Genomic DNA, 20370 nt, shown 5'->3' with positions numbered 1-20370 from the left:
AAAAGTGACTGCTAGACTGATAATTAATTTTTTTTCAAACACCAGAACTGCTCTTCTGCCAACAACATACTCCTCAACCCTCAGCCCACAGAGGGCTAGGGTCATTGGGGACGCTCCGGGCAACCAACCTCCTCACGACAATCATCTTGAGGGCCGCTCCAGCACCCCTCCACTGCCGCTAAAAGCCATACCCATAAAGCTTGATGTAGCAGGTCTGGCTGTTAAAAATGTATTTCTACATCAGTTGGATTACTGGAGAGCCACAACATCAGACCCTTGGGTCCTGACAACCCTGAGCAGGGGTTATGCTCTTCAGTTCTGACATTTGCCACCCAAATTTTAAGGAGTCATTCCTACAGTTGTCAGTGATGCACTTCATTTAATGGCTCTCCCTCTCACTTGAGATTTGTTTGCTGTTAAAGAAAGAAGCCATAGAAAAGGTTCATCCTCTCAGTCAGAGGGACGGTTTCTAATCTACTTACTTCCTAGTTCAGAAGATGGACTGTGGTTTCCACCTCGTTCTAGATTTAAGGCAGGGGTGCCCACACTTTTTTGCATGATGATCTACTTTTAAATGGCCAACTCAATAAGATCTACCAACTAAAACAAAAAATGCTTGTTGGGACTACTGGATGTATCCCTACATGGAATTCATCTTCTAATTAATTAAAAAATATATAATAATGTTCAATGTTGATATCAATCGGTTTTAACACTGAACCCAAAACACCTACAGCGCAATAAATTACAATAGCCAGGGCATTTACCTTATCCGGGCAGTATCTGCTGGAAGCTAGTCTCAAACACTGCTAGCTTTTTTACGCTCTGTTCTCAGATGTCCTTGGAAGGCACAAACCTAGTTGTCTTGGCAACTGAATAAACACATATCGCCTGGTCAAAATTTACTCGACAAGTGCAAGTCAGACAGAATCTAAAAGAAGGAAAGACATTATATCTATTTTTATAAAAATTTAACAAAAGCACATTTAAATTTAGTGCGATCTACAAGCATTGCCTTTGCGTTCGACTGGTAGATCGCGATCGACGTATTGGGCATCCCTGATTCAAAGCATCTGAAATTGTTACTGAAAACTCTTGAAAAGTTCTTCGGTCTGTGAGCGTCAACCTGAAGGATGCATACTTTCATCATATGAAGGCTACTCTTGTAACTCTTGGTGGGCATTCCATGGCAGCTTCTCCTCAGGAGGGATCTCCTCTCACAGCTGGACAGCAGTGTTTGACACCCGGACCAGCCCGCCTGCAGCTTTGGGTTTGGCCTCTGGGTCCAGTCCTCTTCTAACCGATTGTGATCCTGCTGTTGTTCACACTATCGCTAGTATTCCAACTTAGTGTTGGAATCTCTTCTCTTCATGGTGCAAAGACCGTGGGGTTGATCCTATACACTGAGGTACCAAGGGTTTTGAGTTACTTGAGCAAGGCAGCCTCCACATTGAAGGTACACTGGTGGCCAAAAGTTTGGAATAAATGTACTGATTTTGCTCTTATGGAAAGAAATTTATACTTTTATTAGTGGAATTAAACGGAACACAATGTATGGTCAGGACAGTAATGATGTGAAAAATTACTATTACAATTTGAATAAATAAATAAATAAAAAAATAATTTAACTTCTTCAAAGATTTCTCATCAAATAATTATCCACTTCCAGTAATGACAGCTTAGCAGAACCTTGGCATTCTAGCTGTCAGTTTGTCCAGATACTCAGGTGGCACTGCACCCACTCTTCCTGTAGCACTTGCCATAGATGTGGCATAGATGTCTTGTCGGGCACTTTACGCACCTTACAGTCTAGCTGATCCCACAAAAACTCAATGGGGTTAAGATCCATAACACTCTTTTCCAATTATCTGTTGTCCAATGTCTGGATTTCTCTGCCCACTCAAACCTTTTCTTTTGTTTTTCTGTTTCAAAAGTGCTTTTTCCTTTGCAATTCTTCCTATAAGGCCTGCATCACCGAGTCTTCGCTTTACTGTTGTATATGAAACTGGTGTTGAGCGGGTAGAATTCAATGAAGCTGTCAGCTGAGGATATGCAAGGCTTTTATTTCTCAAACTAGAGACTCTGATGTACTTCTCTTGTTTAGTTGTACATCTGGCCTTCCACATCTCTTTCTGTCCTTGTTAGAGCCAGTTGTCCTTTGTCTTTGAAATTCCTCAAAACAATGATTGACTGATGAGTTTCTAGAGAAAGCGATTTCTTTTTTTGACATACTGACCTCAAGACATGCCGGTCTATTGCATACTGCGGCAACTCAAAAAACACAAAGACAATGTTAAGATGAATTTAACGAACCAAACAGCTTTCAACTGTTTGATATAATGGCAAGTGATTTTTTTTTGTACCAACTTAGCAATTTAGCATGATTACTCAAGGATAAGGTGTTGGAGTGATGGCTGCTTGAAATTGGGCCTGCCTAGATTTGATCAAATAGTGATGGTGCTGTTTTTTACAGCAGTATTGTCCTGACTATACGTTGTGATCAGCTGAATGCCACATTGGTGAATTAAAGTACCAATTTCCTTCTGAAAGAGCAAAATCTGTACATTATTCCAAATTTTGGAATAATGCTTAACATGTTCCTGTTAGTGGTTCTTCCCTTAGTTCCCATACACTTGTTGGCAGTTTTATTAAAGGGTATAAGATATTTAATCCCCATTTTCCAGTGTGGGATTTGTCCTTTGTGCTTGACTTTATTCTGCAAAGGCTCGAACAGGTTTGAGCAGTTGGTGACCTTAAGAGGACTAATGCTTATAGCGATTCAGCACCGCCTCTGGTGGTCAGGAGCAATTACACAGAAGGCATATAGAGATTGAATGCCATCCTCAGAGCTCAGCCTACATCACTACGTGAATTTGTTGGTGTATTTTCTTGATCTGTCAGGCTGGTGCTGCAAAAATCCACTAGTGCTGAAGTGACCCCACAGGCAGTCATCCCGAATTCACAGAACCACAGCTACATTTGTAACTAGCGATTTTTTGCGACTTTTATGTACTTTTTGGAGCTTAAAAATTTGTGTCACCATTCACTTGCATTGTATGGACCTACAGAGCTGAGAAATTCTTCTTCTGTTCTGAAGAAAGAAAGTCATACACACAGGTGGTGGCGTAGTGGCTAAAGTACAGGGCTGTTTATCAGAAGGTCACAGGTTCTAACCCCATGGCCACCACCATTGTGTCCTTGAGCAAGGCACTTAACTCCAGCTTGCTCCGGGGGGATTGTCCCTGTAATAAGTACACTGTAAGTCGCTTTGGATAAAAGCGTCTGCCAAATACATAAATGTAAATGTAAATATGGAGTATCATGAAAGTGAGTAAACAATGAGAGAATTTACATTTTTGGGTGAACTATTCCTATAAAGACAAACATGCACAGTATCCACACATTATCAGGAGAAGTATATGACATTACATTAATCAAAGATGGAAAAGGGCCTCTGACATACCTGGGGCTGGGTGCAATAAGGGACGTGGGCCAATCAGAGAGCAGGGGCTCAGTACTAGTGAGAGGCATGGGCAGAAGAGATAGAGGCATCAGCTCATGGTTCCAATCCAGCTGGGGTAGCGAGTCCACAAGACATGGCAGGACTAACTCGGTCCCTCTGGAGTAACTATTAAAGGACACCTCTGGAGTGCTGGACCACAGGTGCATACAGCCACCAGAGTCCCCAAAAGAGAGTGCCTGTTTGCTGGAGGACACATCAAAGCTCATCAGCAGCTGCCCCACTGTGTTCACGTGGAATACGTCAGCCACACTAGCCAGGCCTGTGGGCTCGCAAAACTGACACTGACCTACAAGGCGACATAAACACAGACACAATTCAGAAACTTAATTACACTCCACAGAGCTGCAGAATTGCATTTTAAGGCAATCGAGCTCCAAACATCTGTTTAACATCTGTGCAAGCTTTAAAGACAACACATTAAAATTTATTTACTTTCTTCTCTCTAAAATCAGATTGGATGAGATACAGCAAATGCAGTTTCATCATGCATGGAACACTTTATAGCATCTTCAACAGGATTTATTTACAACGGAGAATGCATGTGGACAATATGAGAACTAATGAAAGTGAAAGTAAGCTAGGACTTTTGAATGCCAAAACATTTTAACCAGTGGAGACGTAACTATTCCGTTCCAAATCTTAGTGAGCTGCCTCGCGGTCTCCTGCCTACATTACTGAAACAATGCCTCATAAGAGAGTGTGACGATGAGGAGGGCATGGCCGGGCCATGATGGAGCACAGCTGGTGGCGCTGCATCAGCGGGAGAGCGAGGTAAAGGGACGGCCAGAGGCGCCGGTTCGAGAGAGGGAGAGAGAGAGAGCTGCACGCGGCCGCGCGTTTGTTTATGTTGGTTTTAAGTTTATCATTAAACTTTACGTTGACTGTTCAGCCGATTCCTGCCTCCTCCTTGCCCATCCTTGAACTGTAACGGTGGTGCTGAAACCTGGGAGGGAGGAGGGATGCGCTGTCACGGAGTCATCGCCGTGGTCATCCTCCAGGGTAGCAGCCACAGCCATCTGCCTGGGGATGGAGGGGTCGCTGCCACCCACTGAGAATTGGAGGAAGCACAGCCATCTGCCAGGGGCCGGAGCACTCGCTGCCATCTGCCGGGCGAGGCGTGAGCTGGCATTCGCCAGAGTGTGGACGAGCGGTTGAGGACCGGGCAACAGTGTGTCCGGGAGACGGCGAGCAAGTTCTTCTCTCTCTCCTCCCTCTGTGTGTCTCCGCTCGCCCTTTACCTCTAACTACACCTCCCCTGGTCTCTCCCCCCAGGTTCACAGGAGGCAGGGTTGGTCACCGGCTGACAGAATGGCTCGAAGGTGGCACCCCGGCCTAAATCGTGCGGGGGAGGTGTGTGATGAGGAGGGTGTAGCTGGGCTGTGATGGAGAACGGCCGGCGCTGAATCAGCTGCTCAGTGGAAGAGATAAAGGGGCGGCCGGAGATACCAGTTTGAGAGAGAGAGAGAGAGATGCACGCGATCATGCTACCCGTTTGTTGATGTTGGTTTTAAGTTTACCATTAAACTTTACGTTGACTGTTCAGCCATTTCCACAGCCTCCTTGAAATGCTACAGAGAGCAATTTGGAATGCTTTACAAAGGCGGCAGCTCCACGCATCATTAAAATAGCGTTCCAAACACGCAGAGCACAGGACACTTGACTCGCAACTGATTTCAGTTTGTGATCCTCTAATGAGCCTAAATACATATGGCACACACAAATTGTGGGTAAAATATTCAGTTTTGGGTCATATTAAACTGTTATTTATCGACACTTTTCAGTATTGCATGGATTATAAGTATATTTATAATCTAAATAGATTATTTCCGCCAAGCTCCTCATGCATTCTGGGATCGCCTACCCAGGTAAGTACACATATGATGCTCCCTTAAAATTTTGCCAAAACAAGAAATTGGGCAGTATATTTAAGATACCTACCTTTTAGAACAGGTATGATGTCTTAACATGCTCTTATAGAACAGCTTGACCATATGAGACTCTGCTTTTGACATTTTTAAAAACTAAAGGGATATTCTTTGGATGTCTTTCAAGTGGTCACATAAGCGGAAACTGTTCACATGTTCATTGTGCAACCAAAATCATCCTAGTGTTCAGCACATTGCATCAAAAGGAACAAAGCCGATAAGCAAACAAAAAGCTTGTGGGCACATCATGGCCGGAGATCAACAGCAAGAGTGAGCATCGTCTATCATCCCTGTCAAAGTCAGGGCAGCTAAAGGAAATTAATTAGTCAATGCATTCCAAGATCCTGGATTGTCTGCTACATTCTATACAGAAAGAGATCTGTACCCACTCCAGTAGTTTCTGGTTTAGGGGTCTATGTTCTGCATTCCAACAATTTTATACCACTTCCAGATGTCTTCACTCAAAAAGGAAATGCCAGTGAACAGGGACGGTATTCCCCAAAAGGTGGAGCCTGCACAATGATCCTACTTAAGCAAGGTTGAAATTCTCTAAGTGTAAATGTGGAACAAATGCCCCAAAGGTAATGGAAACATAGGAGGTCATCAATAGCTGTGGAGTTGGCCCTTATGCTAAAAGAACTTTAATAGGTTGGGTAGTTTATGGTCTCCTAGGGCACAGCAGCAATGTGAGAGCCAAACAGACAATCTTGGTGGATAAAATCTCAGTAGCCAACTTGAAGTTAGATTTCTCAGTACAATCATGACTTCAGTGAAGATGCAACTGAAGAAAAGAGTGAAATGTCAATTGAAGACAAAAAATAACATTAAGGTTAATGAATCGATCAATCACCTTTCAGGAAGGCCATAATAATCTTAATTTGCCATTCAAAAGAGAAGATATTGTGATTCCAAAGAATCGACAAGTGGCAGGGCAGTGACTTAAGCCTACGAAGAAAATTAAAAAGAAGAGTTGTACAAAAGTGAGTAACTTTCCTTGATGATGTCATTGGGAATAAATATGCTGAGGTGGTCCAAGAAACAGAGCTGACACGGTCACCAGAGAAAACCTAGTTCATTCCTTATCATGGGGTGTACCACCCTAAAAAGAAAACCCTTAGAGCGGTGCTTGATTGTGGAGCTGCTTACCAAAGCACATCTTTCAAATCAGAACTCTTGCTAGGTCCTGATCTGACTCATTCTCTCTTAAGATTTTGCCAAGTGCCAGTTGGAGTAATGGCAGATATCAAATCAATGTTCCTCCAAGTTGGGAGCTGCCAAATCTGATGTAGACTACCTGCGCTTCTTGTAGTGCCCCCAGGGTGATGAAAATCAAAGGTCCAAAACAGCACTGTATGTTAGTAAATTTTTTTAAAGCTGTATCCACCCAAGTTGTGCAAGTTTTGCATTGAGAAAAACTGCTGATGACAATGAAGACCATTTTCACCCTCAAGTTACTGATACTGTCCGTAAGAATTTCTATGTGGATGACTGCATCAACTCAGTTGCTACAGATTATGAAGCAATCCACCTGGTCAAAGAGCTCACTGCTTTATGAGGCAAGGGTGGATTTCACCTTAAAAAAAATGGGTTAGTAACAGCCGTGTTGTTCTATCTTCCATAACACCTGAGGAAAGAGCAAAGGGAGTTTGGATGTTAGACTTAAGATAGCCTTCCCTTGGACTGTAGTGGTGTGTTGATGTGTTTGATTGTTTTCAGTTTAACATCCCAATCAATGATAAGCCATACACTCGCAGAAGCATCCTTTATATGGCGAGTTCTATCTTTGATACTCTTGGATTTCTAGCTAAGCAACTGCTAAAAGATATCTGTAAAAGAGTTTAGGGATGGGATTAACAGTTACCTGAGCAACTGTCAGCCAAGTGGGTAAACTGGCTGAACAGCCAGTGGACACTGCTTCACTCCTCAATGAACCAGAGGTTAGGAAGAACCCTGTTGTATTTACAACTGTTGTAAGAGACACTAATTACTCCACAGACAAACGTATTTCTTCCATCTCTAACTGGATGCTGTTACTTAAAGCAGTGGCTTGGTACCTCAAACTGAAACATACCTTATTTTCCATTGTTAAGAAAAGCAAGAACTATCACTTGGCCATTTCCAAACTTGCCTGATGAGATAAAACATCCTATTATCCTGCACAAAGATCTTCATGTCTCAGCTCTCATCTTGCAACATATTCATGCAGTCTGGGCACATTTACAATACTGGATTGTAAAGGGCAATTCAGCAGCAAGAAAGATTCCAATTTGTCGCCGTGTGAAATGCAAAATTAGTGGCCATTTGCCACTGGAAAGGATTCAACCAGACCTTCCCCCTTTTACCAATGTTGGAATGGATTACTTTGACCCACTAGAGGTGAAAAAAGGAAGAGGTCTTGTGAAGAGATATGGAGGCTTGTTCACCTGCATGTCCAGTAGAGCTGTACATTTGGAGGTAGCAAAATCACTAGACACTGACTCATGTATAGATGCTTTGAGACGATTTGTATGTAAGTGAGGACATTGAAGATGGAATCCGAAATGCTCTGCTTCGGGATGGTATCCAATGGAATTTTAATCCCCCAACTACATCTCATCATGGTTGTGTCTGGGAAAGACTCATAAGATCAATACCACAGATACTTTTTTCCATCACACCAACAAATCATGGAAGATGAAGGTCTACAAACCTTTTTGTGAAGTAGAGGAAATTATGTACAACCACCCCCTATCAACAGCATCAACGGGAGCCTCTCACTCCAAATAATTTACTCTTGCTCAAAAAAAAAAAAAGCCCATCTTACTATTCTGGAGAAGTTTCCACCCCGGACATTGGAATATCTTTCAGTCCTGCAGGAAAGGCAAAAAGTGGACAAAGGTAAAGAGAAACTTTCATATCAGAGACATAGAGGAGTGTTAGTAGTTGACTCCACAGGGTTCATGGATCCTGGGCAAGGTACTAGAGATCAAGTCTGATGATAAAGGATTGTTTCGCTCAGAGAAACTGCAGACCAAGACCAGCATTATAGAAAGATCAATCACTAAACTTTGTTTAATTCTGGAATTTCTCAGTCCTCGAATCTGATTGGACGAGAGATGTTCCATGAGCACTGATGTTCTGACACCATCAGCACTCCGACGCTTCACTGTGTGCGTATCATTCAGATTGTGTTCGTGCCATTCTAAGCTAAAGTGAAAGAGCAGTGTAGTATGTTAGTCAGCAAGTGGTGGCAAAAGATCATATTTGTGTGTAATATGAGCCAGTTAGGTGACGTGAAGTGAATCTGCGTATGGGTTTTATAATGGCATTTTGGGAATTCTGAGTACAAAGAACTTTGTGTAATTTATGTTGTAGAACAAAATGTCCACGTAGTAATGTTTACCACAAAGTCATATCTCAAACGTGAATTCTGAAGCCGCATTGAAGTAACATTCTTTTTTCTTTTCTTTTTTTTTTTTAAACACACTGGTGCTTCAAAATTCACATTTGGGGTCCCATCCTCCTCAAGGTTCCAGATGTTTTTTATTCTGAGATGCTATTCTGTTAACTACTATTGTACAGAGGGGTTATCCGAGTTACCGTAGTCATTCTATGAGTTCAAACCAGTCTGGCCATTCTCCGCTGAACTCTCTCATCAACAAAGTGTTTCTTTCTGCAGAACTGCTGCTCGCTGGAAGTTTTTTGTTTTGGCACCATTCGGAGTACATTTTAGAGACTGTTTTACATGGAGATCAACGGTTACAGAAAGTGGTGTGTAGCGCAAAACGTCCACAATTCTTCCAGTAATGTTTACTGCAGACCTTATTTTACTTCTAAAACTGCCATTATAAAAACTTTTGAGGTAACCCACTGTGAATTAGCCTTCCAGGTTCATCTAAAAATGTATGTCATGGCTGGACAGCTCTATTGGCCAATATTTGAATGTTTTGAGATTTTCAGCATTGATCGAACACTACCTATTTGGTCCAATTATCTCAGTTATATGACCCTAGAAACAATTATGTCAGTAAACAAAACATGTATTGAAGAGTACCAAAAATATAGGTACACGTACTTGTTCTCAAAATAATGGTATCGGGACATCCCTACTTGATATATACAGTATGGCAACAATGCATAGATATGGGTCGACAATACTTATAATGTATTTTACATTAAATGTTTTTATAATGTTACATTTATTGTCTGTTTTCAGCATAATATTTAAGTATCAGCACTACTATTGTCTATAACACACACAAACACACAAGCATGTCATACCTGTTTGTGAAATGATAGCCAGGCGTGAGGTGTATGTTGGGATAAAGCGGAGGAAAAGTGGGTCCACATGGACTTGCATTGGGGTGATTGCTCTCATCATGCGCAAGTCATACACCATGAGGAACCGGTCACATGACAGTCCATTTAGGCTGCAACTCGAGAAGCCGCACGCTGCCAACAGGTTACCATGTACATCAAAATCAGACAGGCTGCCAGAGAAAGCGTCAAACTCGTATTCCATTTTAAATGTGCGGACATCACGCAATGACACCTAGAAAGTGTTTTTAAAAGAGGAAAGATCACTGACAATCATTTAAATTAAAAGAATAATTTAAAGATTAATTTATGCATACAGTATTTTAAAGACCATTTCATCTGAAGGGTTATGCTTTAATGCTTGAAAACAAATTGTAGGCAAAATGAGAAAGAATTCTTCACAAAATAACATTGTAAGTTGGACAAGATAGTGAAGGAAAAGCAACCAACAAGTGAACAGCATACATGGGAAAAAAGCCTCCCAGGTGGAAACCTAAATAAATTGGTTTAGAGAATGCCCAGAGTGTGCAGTACTGTAATCTAGGCAAAGGGTAGTTACTTTGAGGAAGTTAAAATAAAATAGTTTTGATTTAAGAATGTTTTGGTCACTGCTTAAATCCCATTTTTCTTATTTCATAAGTTTGCTGACTTTATTACCATTTCAAACGGTGAATAATAATAATAATAATAATAATAATAATAATAATAATAATAATAGAGGTAGCAATAGGAAAGGTGTCCAAACTTTTGACCAATACTTACAAAAGTGCAGACAAATATATTAACAGCAATTACCAATTAAATACCGAGTGTTTTTCCATGTAAATCCTAACACGCAAAACCTATGCTGTAGCTGTGAACTATTGTGTGATTATGTGGTAAGAGAAATCTTTCCATGTGCATAAACCACCTAAAATTTTATTCTATGGACAAGCTAAAACTTCTGAATGCCAAACAGTCGGAGCTGAAAACCAGGAATGTGTGATTGGAGAAATCAAAAGAAAAAGCAAAGTTCCACACTAATTTTACAGCTTAATTGTGGGCAGCATGTTCCCACACAAGCTAAGAGCAAAACTTTTCCTGTAATTTGTACAAAAAGCAAAAAGGAGGAAATTATTTGTTCCAAATCCATTTTTGTTTTACTCCTTCACTCACCTTGCCAGAGGTGTGACCACAAAAGAAGAAGCGATTTGACTGTCTCATGATGGCGACTCCAGGCACCTCAACAGTAAACTAGAGTGACAGAGGATGTACATTAAACATGTAAGATTGCATCTTAATAAGGAAGTGATGTGTTCTATTACAATGTTTAATAAATACTGTAATAGCACAACAAAAAAAATTCTAAAATCTGTACTGAAAGCATCCAAGCAAATGTAATAATTTGTGTCTTTATTGACTGACTAATAGCTGAAAACACAGTGGGGTCCAAAACATCACAGTAAAACGTTTTAGGGTTCAAAATATTTACAACAAACAACGTAATGAGATAAAAAGTCAGCTGAACATATTTATAGGGATAGTTCACCCAAAAATGACATTTCTCTCATCATTTACTTACACTCATGATATCTCAGGTGTGTATGACTTTATTTCTTCACCAGAACATATTTGATGAAAAATATCTTGGCTCAGTAAGTCTTAAAATGCATGTGAATGGAGATTTCTCTTTTGAAGCTCAAACAACCACAGACAGGTCAGCATAAGTGTTATCAATACTACTCCAGCAGTTAATGTCTTCTAAAGCAACACGATCGCTTTTGGTCCAAAAAAACATTAATATTTCAGTACTTTTTAACAACAACGCTTAACGAGAGGGTGGAGTCCAAGCGGTCTCTTGTGTGATGTAATCGCATTGCCATGGAGACAGATGCAATCTCACGTTCTCAACTCGGTTGAGACATCTAGGATGAGCACAAAAACGCACCATTGTAAGTAAAGAAACTGATCAATACAGATCTAATCCGAATCAACCAAGCTACTATATAGCATTCCTCCTCATTTGTAAACAGCACTGCTCTTCTGGCTGTGATGCACTTGTGTCAGTTCTTGCGTTTCAAATGCCAATGCGATTACGTCACATGCTCGTACCACTGCAGAACGGAAGCATGATTTATAGTTTAAAAAAAGTACTTAAATATTTGTCTTTTACACACCAAAAGTGATCGTGTCGCTTTAGAAGACACTCATTTAACAACTGGTGTCATATGTATGCCAATTATGCTGACTGTCTGTCATTTGTGGAACATTAAAAGAGAAATCTCCATTCACATGCATTTTAAGGACCTACCGATCTAAGATATTTTTCTATTTACTTATTTATTTTTATACGGTTTCAGCGGAGAACATAATAACGAACTCAAATTATGTACTGTACAGGTTTCTAATTATAGTCTGATAGTCTTTTGAATAAGTAAATTAAGTCTACAAACATGAACCACTAATATTAATTAATAGTGGTATTTTATTATCTTACTTTTTGTGTTTCCTGCACCGTAGCTAGGTCCAGTTCAGCCACATAGTTCTGCAGACCTCCCATTACCAATGTGTTATTATCGGTAAGAAGCAAGCTATGCATATCTGCACCCTCCTCCATCCTGAAAACAAAATGAATGAATGAACACCCACACATAGTCATGCTCAAGGAAATAATGTATTCCAATATTCAGAGCATAATACACAACATAAAAAGCATAAGCTGATGCAAAGGAATGATGATGAGATGTTAGGGCTTACGAATACCACCAGTGTTTTTGGGTTTGTGTGCATAATGTTGAATAAATAAAGTTTCTGGCCCACAGCAATTCCTAAATTGTCTATTTCAATCTGAAGTATGTCACATTATGGAAGTTAAATGTGATGCAAATGCTGTTTCATAATTGCATCAAGTGAAGGACATTGTGATTACACTCATGAGCACTTTATTAGCAACACCTGTACACCTAATTATTCATGCGATTATCTAATCAGCCAATCGTGTGTCAGCAGTACAATGCATAAAATAATGCAGATTTGGGTCAGGAGCTTCCGTTAATGTTCACAACCACCATCAGAATGGAGGAAAAAAATGTGATGTCAGTGATTTGGACCGTGGCATGATTGTTGCTTCAAGAAGGGCTGGTTTGAGTATTTCTGTAACTGCTGATCTCCTGGGATTTTCATGCACAACAGTCTCTAGTTTACTCAGAATGGTGCCAAAAACAAAAACCATCCAGTGAGTGGCAGGTCTGTGGACAGAAATGCCTTGATGAAAGAGGTCAACAGAGAATGGCTAGACTGGTTCGAGATGACAAAAAGGCTACTGTAATTCAGATAATCACTCAATACAATTGTAGTAAGCAGAATAGCATCTCAGAATGCACAACACATCAAACCTTGTGGTGGATGGACTACAACAGCAGAAGACCATGTTGAGCACTTTATAAGGACACTGTGTTCCTAATAAATTGCTCTGTGAGTGTCTGTCTGGAACACTATTTAGAATCTTCATAAGGATTTGTTTACTTCCCCCAACACCTGAGAATGCATGTGGACAACATGAGAACCAACAAAAGGAAAGTAATGTGGGACTATTGAATGCTGAACATTTTAAACAATGGAGACATTCCATCATTAGGCTTCATCAGCAAAGTTTACAGAAGAAAAAAAAAGAAAAAAAAAAAAAGGCTGGAAATGAAAACCGGAATACAAAATCTTTATATGCATTAGTATGTGCACGCAGGTGTGTAACTTACGGATAATCAAACATAAGGAATCCCCCACGTGTGAGGCATTTGAGGTTGTTCTTGGTCAGAAACAGTACCCCCGTGTCCATACTCTGAATATGGCGAATGTCATCAGCCATATGCACCTGGAAAGAGGAATACCGTCCCATCGTCGGACCAAAGAAGGAACTTGCATGTCCCTGTCATGAAAGAGAAGAAAACACATACACCCAAGTCAGTAATGTGACTAAGTGAATAAAGTGACATCACCTTCATGTGGAAGTAGATAATAAATGATGCATTTGAGTCTAATCACAAAACAAAAAAAAACCACAGCTGAAATTTTGCTGTGAGATTAAACGTCAACATTAACTTCTTCAAACTTTAATGGAGAAATTCATCCATTCATGTAGAATTTTTGGTGAAAAGCATTTCCAGGGACATTGTGGTGTATTTTTATCAATTAAGTATACATAAATCAAGTATAATCATTGTCATTTTATTTTACAATTAATTCTGATAGCCCAGCAGGTCTTTTACTCTGTGTCTGTGTGTGTGTGTGTGTGTCTGTGTGTGTGTGTGTGTGTCTGTGTGTGTGTGTGTGTGTTTTTAGAGGCCTGTGCAGGAAAAGGAATAGCCTCACATATGTGCTCTCATGACTGCTGGGAGAATATATGGTGAGGCTCTTCCACAGGTGTCTCCTGTCCACTTCTTGAAATAATTAGACCAGAGTCAAATAGGATGATGGATAATGGTGACACTTTTGGAATGTATAAGCCCCACCTTGTTAAAGGACATGTATTTAAGTGAACAAAAACCCAGAGATGCTTCAGTTGTTCTGCAGGCAACTCGGCTTTATTGTATGATAATAAAGTCTATTCTTCTGAAATCAAAATCCCAAGGACTTTGAGTGATTTTTCACAAATTGGGTAGAAACCACTACAATTGTCTGGTTTTATTGACTGAATTAAATGCTGCAAAAAATGTGTCACTCTACCCGGTGGTTCCCCATCCACAGCAGCTCTTCCTGCAGGTCAAAGTGCACAGCTGTCACGGGGATGCCGACTTCTGCGGCCACACTGTGAAGCTCAGAGTACATGCCCTCCAGTATGTGCATGGACTCGGACATGGGGATGGCCAGCGTGTCGTGGTTGAGCTCCACGCCCTGTAGCAGCACTGGGTCAAGCCGGGGGTCCAGGGACGAGTTCAGACCTGGCTCCATGCTGCCGTGTAGACTCTCGTGTGGGTACTCACCCAGACCCGGGTCCAGTCCCTCGAAATTCATCATGATGTTGGTGGTGCTGGGTGAAAGAGACAGTATGATGATTGACAGTTGTCAGAGACCATTCTATATATACACACACACCACTACATAAACTACATTTATAGCATAATGCCTTCATAATTACTAGCTTGTAAATAGTGTCTTATAAAACACATACATGCAGCCAACCATTTGCATTCATGCATGCCAACACAAACACTAATTGCCATTCCCCAAACACGCATGCATGCATGCTCACGCACAGACACAATCACAATTGCACTGTCGCTCCCCAACCCTATGCCTTAATCCTGTTTTAATGGTGTAAGTTTAGAGGTCCCGTTTAGAAAATGCTGTTAGGGATTGACCCAAACTTTTTCCTTGAATTTACAGATTCACAGCCAAAATGTTGAGAAAGAGGAGTAAAATGATCAGGCAAGTGCAGGGCACAATAACCTCAATGAAACAAAGGAAAGAAGGGATGAAGGCTATCCTTGTGACAGGGAAGATGACAGGAACAGCACAGGTGATATGGATGAAGACGATAATGATGACACAAATTCAGGGCACAGTAAGCAGAATGTTACAGAGGAAAGGAAGGATGAAGATTATCCTTGTGACAGGGAAGATGAAGCTGGAGACAGGAACGGCACTGCAGATGATGAGGAGGATTATGATGATGATGATGATGATGATGATGATGATAAGGACACAGGTGGAAAACAAGAGCAGGTCCAAAGATTTTTGTAGTGGCCATAAAAAATAAAAACTGGAAAAAACAAATGCCATTTCCAAGCTCAACTCAAGTTACAACAGCCCTGGACAGATGTCTTATATGAAGCGTTCTCCAAAGTAAATCCTTGCGGTGGTCTTTCATTTAAGTATTAGCATGTAAAATGCAGGAAAATTCATAAAAAGAGAGCTCCTTATTTAAGGGCACTTGCCCTCTGTACCTTTGATGGTTGCTCAGCAAAATACAAATTTACAATTCGAACAAAGCCCAAACCATTCCAGTAGCATATTGACATCCATGTTGTGCGAAAAGGTGATGTGACCTACAAGGATAAAGAACTGAAATTCAGAAAGGCTAAATCCACCAAAGGAGGAAAAGTTGCTGCAGCAAAAGGAGTATGCCAGCACATTGTAAATTCCAACTCATCCATGACACAACATTTTAGTGTAGAGTCTACACACTACACATATCATGTTAGTTTGACATTTTTCAAGTCAATAAGTTTTAATTTTTTAGTTAACCTTACTAAGATTTCTAAAGCTCATATAGCCTAATGTGCTCAAGTTCAATTAACTAATATATATATATATATTTCACTGGGGCGGCTGTGGCTCAGGTGGTAGAGCGGGTTGGCGGTTCTATTCCCAGCCCACATGCCAAAGTGTCCTTGGGCAAGACACTGAACCCCAAATTTCTCCCAATGGCAGGCTAGTGCCTTGCATGGCAACTCTGCTGTCATTGATGGATGCATGAGATGCAGTGTAAAGCGCTTTGAATACCGCTAAGGTTAAAAAGGCTCTATATAAGTCAAAGCCATTTACCATTTTAAATCTTTGAGTAGAAACAACACCTACATTTGTGTCAAGTGTACTCAACTTTCATGTTACTGTGCTGGACTAAACTAAAAGTTTTATTTGCAAGTCATTCAAAAAATTTAAGTAGAGTGAGCGAGTTTGTATTTATGGTGTACAACAAATCATTGAGAAACACACTCTCAGAAGAGATCTTGGCTGGCAACATCTCCAGATGCTTTACTATGAAAGTTTTAAGAGTAATAATATCTAGTGAAGTCAGGAAAAGCACCAGACTCCATGATGACGTTATCATGGAGATGATGCTCTCTCAGAAACTCATGAAGGAGTGCAGTGGTTCTGCCTCTCAAATTGCAGGCTATATTCAACACTTACAAGTGGACCCATTTGGTGTCTACTTGTACATGGATTGTGGTCTACTATACTGTATTGGCCGAACATTTGAAAAACTCACCCCAGTCACATTGCATTTAGATGCTACAGGCACTGTCATGTCACGCATTTCAAACCAAACCAAAAGAGTCCTTTATTATGCCATTGTTCTCCCTGGAAAGGGTGAAGGATAAGCAACCCCTTCCCATGTCTGAGTTTATATCTAATAAGCACTCCATACCAACTCTCACATTTTGGCAGATGGAAACACTGATACAACTGATACAACTGAGCCAGATCACGACACATAGGGTCCACCAGGTTGAGACAGATTTTAGCTGGGCAACATTAGTGTTGTTGTCCTGGATTTCAATAAAGAAAGTGTCTCATCCAATATAAACAGAGCACATCTAATTGTCAGCCAAAAAGGGAATGGTTATGGAGAGGAGCAGCAACATCAAGAATATGTGGCAAATCTCCCTTCACACGTTTATTCAATGTGTTCTAGAGAAGACCAGGAGTGCACAGACAGAGAGTGGCAAAAAATGTTTTATTCTACTGCCCAGGGATCAATAATCGCCTCATGGACAACTACATGATCATTTTCCCCCTTTGGAGTGGCCTAATGCTTGGGGTCCTGTGCAGATTCTCCAAAGAGAATACTAAAGATATAAAAACAAAGGAAACTAATCGAAATGTGGAGCAGTGGTTCTCAATCGTGAAGAACCACATACTACACAGAAACAGGCTCCTGTGGCCAGCAGATTTCATTCCGAAGACGTTTAAATCTCAGCAAGGAAGGTACATACACCATCGGATGATGCATAATGTTGACAGTCTGTCTCAAGGTAAAACAACAGACCACTGACCAGCAAGAGGAGCAATAGGTTAAGAGATCACATACTACACAGAAGGCTGCTGTGGAAACAATCTCCCAATGTTGAAAAAAGCATTATCTTATCTTGTTTCATGTAGATGGAAAAAAAGTTGATTGGGCATTTCCCAATATCCCTTGACATTTGACAATGAACTTGACCAAGGAGCACATGGAACATCTACGATTGACAATGGCAGAGGAACTTCTGAAAGCCTCAGTTAATTTATTTCCAAAACAAAAATGCCCATCATTTTGACTATGGTATAAAGTGTAGATTTGTTTTACCACAGAAAAACCACACATTTTGTAACACCATACTATCCTTTTTACTTGAGGTATACATGATCAATACAATACAATACAAAAACACACACACAATGTGATGAAATAAAAATAGTAATTTATATATTACTAATAATTATATACTGTTCAAGTTACTGGACAAAATGCACTTTGTTTTTATTTTATATGATGCCTTAGCAACATTGGTTTTGAAACTTTCATGTCAATAAAGCCCATTGAATTGAGAGAGAGAGAGAGATTGATTACTGGGCAATTTTATAACAAATTGTATCATTATTATTTTCAGATTGAATGTCACCACTGCAAGAGGTGGTTCCATGTGGCATCCTATGTCAGACAAGCAGTTCAACAGGAGTAAAAAGGTTGACTGTGCGTAATGATATAAATAAGTGTTAATTCCAATGGCTCCCACCCACAATCTGTCTAAACCTGTAGGCCTATATAAATTAATCAAACTGTACACAGTTCCTAGTATTGTATAGCAATTTGTCTTTTCATTTTGTTTTAGTGGTTAATTAATGCAATTAAACTGCAATTGAATAAATATTTTCAAAAATTGCACTCAATTAAAAAAACAAATCTGTTGCGTCCAAAAGCCTGTTATCTGGTGGCCAGCTGACAGAAATAAAATCCAGACCCTGACACCAAGGCCTATTATAATACTGATAAAGTAATATTTAAATTTCAAAAATCTAAAAGGTGTGCATCTAAGCTGACACCTAGATGAATACTTTGGAGTTGGTTTTGTGACTGTAGGTGATATGCTTCAAATGCTTTTGAAGTTAGAAATGTGTACTTCAATGTCGTATGTAACTTTAGAGACGGTCCCTAAATTTGCGACTATTTCATGAATATCGAATGTCCAACATCCAACATCAACCCAACTTGTGTCGTAACGCAGCATAAGTTATAGTAGCGCAATGCAATTACATTTAAAGCATTTATATTAACTGATTCCTCTTGTTTTAACTCTGTACAATAAAACCTACGAATAAATAAGCAATGCAACGTATTTTTTCTCATTGTATGGAATGACTCAATTCAACAGTAAAAATTACAAATGGTTTCAAAAGACTGGATGCAGATTTCTCAACAATTGGACAGGAAGGGTATGAATATGTAGTTTGAACATTTAACGGGATAAATCATACCTCTAGACTGTAGTTTCCCTCGGGTCCATCTGCGCACAGAACTCGCTTCTTTCAAAACAAAAACAAGCACGCACTTCCGGGTGAGAACTGCATCCGGGATGATTGTGGACTATTAAGGGGTCACCATGGAAGGAAGCTACGTTCTCATTCGCTTAGTACTATTTACGCGCAGACACAAACAAATAAGAGTTGTAATGGCCACTTTGAACTGATTTCAATAGACAGAACTTTCCATTACCTAATTAATAAAGGGGTTATTGCTGCAATTCGGTGACATTTACACTTTAAAACGTTAAAAATATAATTTTATAAGCATATTTATGTTTCATCATAAAAAGGATATGTTAAAGATTTTTTAAGTCATAGGCCTACTGGTCAAGCTACATGATTTGAACACAGAATGTTCCCCTAAAGTTAGCTTGTTTGGTTATTTTGGGGAAACAATTCCTAACCCTACTAGAAAGATCTTTTAAGGTTTTATTTTCATAAACGTTCCCAGAACTTTGCAGGGAAGTTTTTGTGAAGTGTGACAAAATAATATGAACTTACAGAGAGTGTAAGCGAATGCTTTTTTTCCTCTTTTTGAAAGAAAAATTGATGAGGGTAAAATAACAGGGGTCAGTGGATAAATTAACCTCAACATGGTCTGTGAATGATATCTAGCAAACATATTCATAAACTGATTATTTTGATTATTTTATTTCTGTTAACAAAATATGCTGAAATATTAACATTTTAAAATTTTCCCCTATAGCCTACCTTCCAGTTACGGGGTGGACATGTTATGCTTAACCACATATAACTAACATCAGAAAATATGGGTGGTTGTAATACTTCATTACAACACATTACACAATGCATATAAACAGTTCAAATGAATGCAAAGATAAAAAATAAAAAAAGTGTATTCATTGCATTCTCTTAAATATTTATACACTGTATCATATCAAACATTCAGAAAAACCATTAGGGTAAATGTTTATGTGTAATGTTAATGTCACCCCCTTCACAGTATTGGGGGGCATGTTTTCCCCATCTCCCCAATTCTACACCAATAGGAATGACCCAAAGACCACCAAGTTAAAGGCATTGCCAATTCAAATTTCTTGTTTTTCCATTGTTTTGTTATTACTTCATAAATACAAATCCAGACAGCCACTTACCTAGACTTTAACAGACATGATACATAATGCTTCAAACACATTTAACAATCTCTAAAAATAAAAATCTAAAATTAAAAACAAATTAAATGAATATAGGTTATATATATATCCCCTGATTCTAATACATTCACGTAATAGGACGTTTTTTGAAAAGTGATTTGTAGAAGTTGAGGTACAAGCCCACTTTCCACAAGTGGTTGGAAAGATGCCAGTAATGATTGATGAATTGATGAAGTGTGGGAGTGTT

At 39.7% G+C, this 20370-nt stretch overlaps 1 protein-coding gene across 2 annotated transcripts in view; it reads right to left on the bottom strand.

Moving 5' to 3' along the window:
• The window catches only part of LOC127628853 (PAN2-PAN3 deadenylation complex catalytic subunit PAN2-like), a 36531-nt gene extending 17490 nt beyond the window's left edge, over positions 1–19041 (bottom strand). The window contains exons 1-8 of one of the 2 annotated variants that reach the window (XM_052105793.1): positions 18961–19041; positions 15666–15767; positions 14446–14749; positions 13479–13648; positions 12221–12341; positions 10900–10977; positions 9709–9979; positions 3464–3809 (exon numbers count right to left, since the gene is read on the bottom strand). In XM_052105793.1, coding sequence (XP_051961753.1) covers positions 3464–3809; positions 9709–9979; positions 10900–10977; positions 12221–12341; positions 13479–13648; positions 14446–14736 — 1277 coding nt within the window. In that variant the 5' untranslated portion in view covers positions 14737–14749; positions 15666–15767; positions 18961–19041. The remainder of the gene's footprint in view (positions 1–3463; positions 3810–9708; positions 9980–10899; positions 10978–12220; positions 12342–13478; positions 13649–14445; positions 14750–15665; positions 15768–18960) is intronic. The other variant, XM_052105794.1, reaches the window with a different exon arrangement.
• Positions 19042–20370: the final 1329 nt, after the last annotated feature.

This window comes from Xyrauchen texanus, chromosome 35 (assembly GCF_025860055.1).
Source record: "Xyrauchen texanus isolate HMW12.3.18 chromosome 35, RBS_HiC_50CHRs, whole genome shotgun sequence".
NCBI classification, from domain to species: Eukaryota; Metazoa; Chordata; class Actinopteri; order Cypriniformes; family Catostomidae; genus Xyrauchen; species Xyrauchen texanus.
Note: the sequence above shows the minus strand (reverse complement) of the source record. Positions and strands in the feature narration are given on the sequence as shown.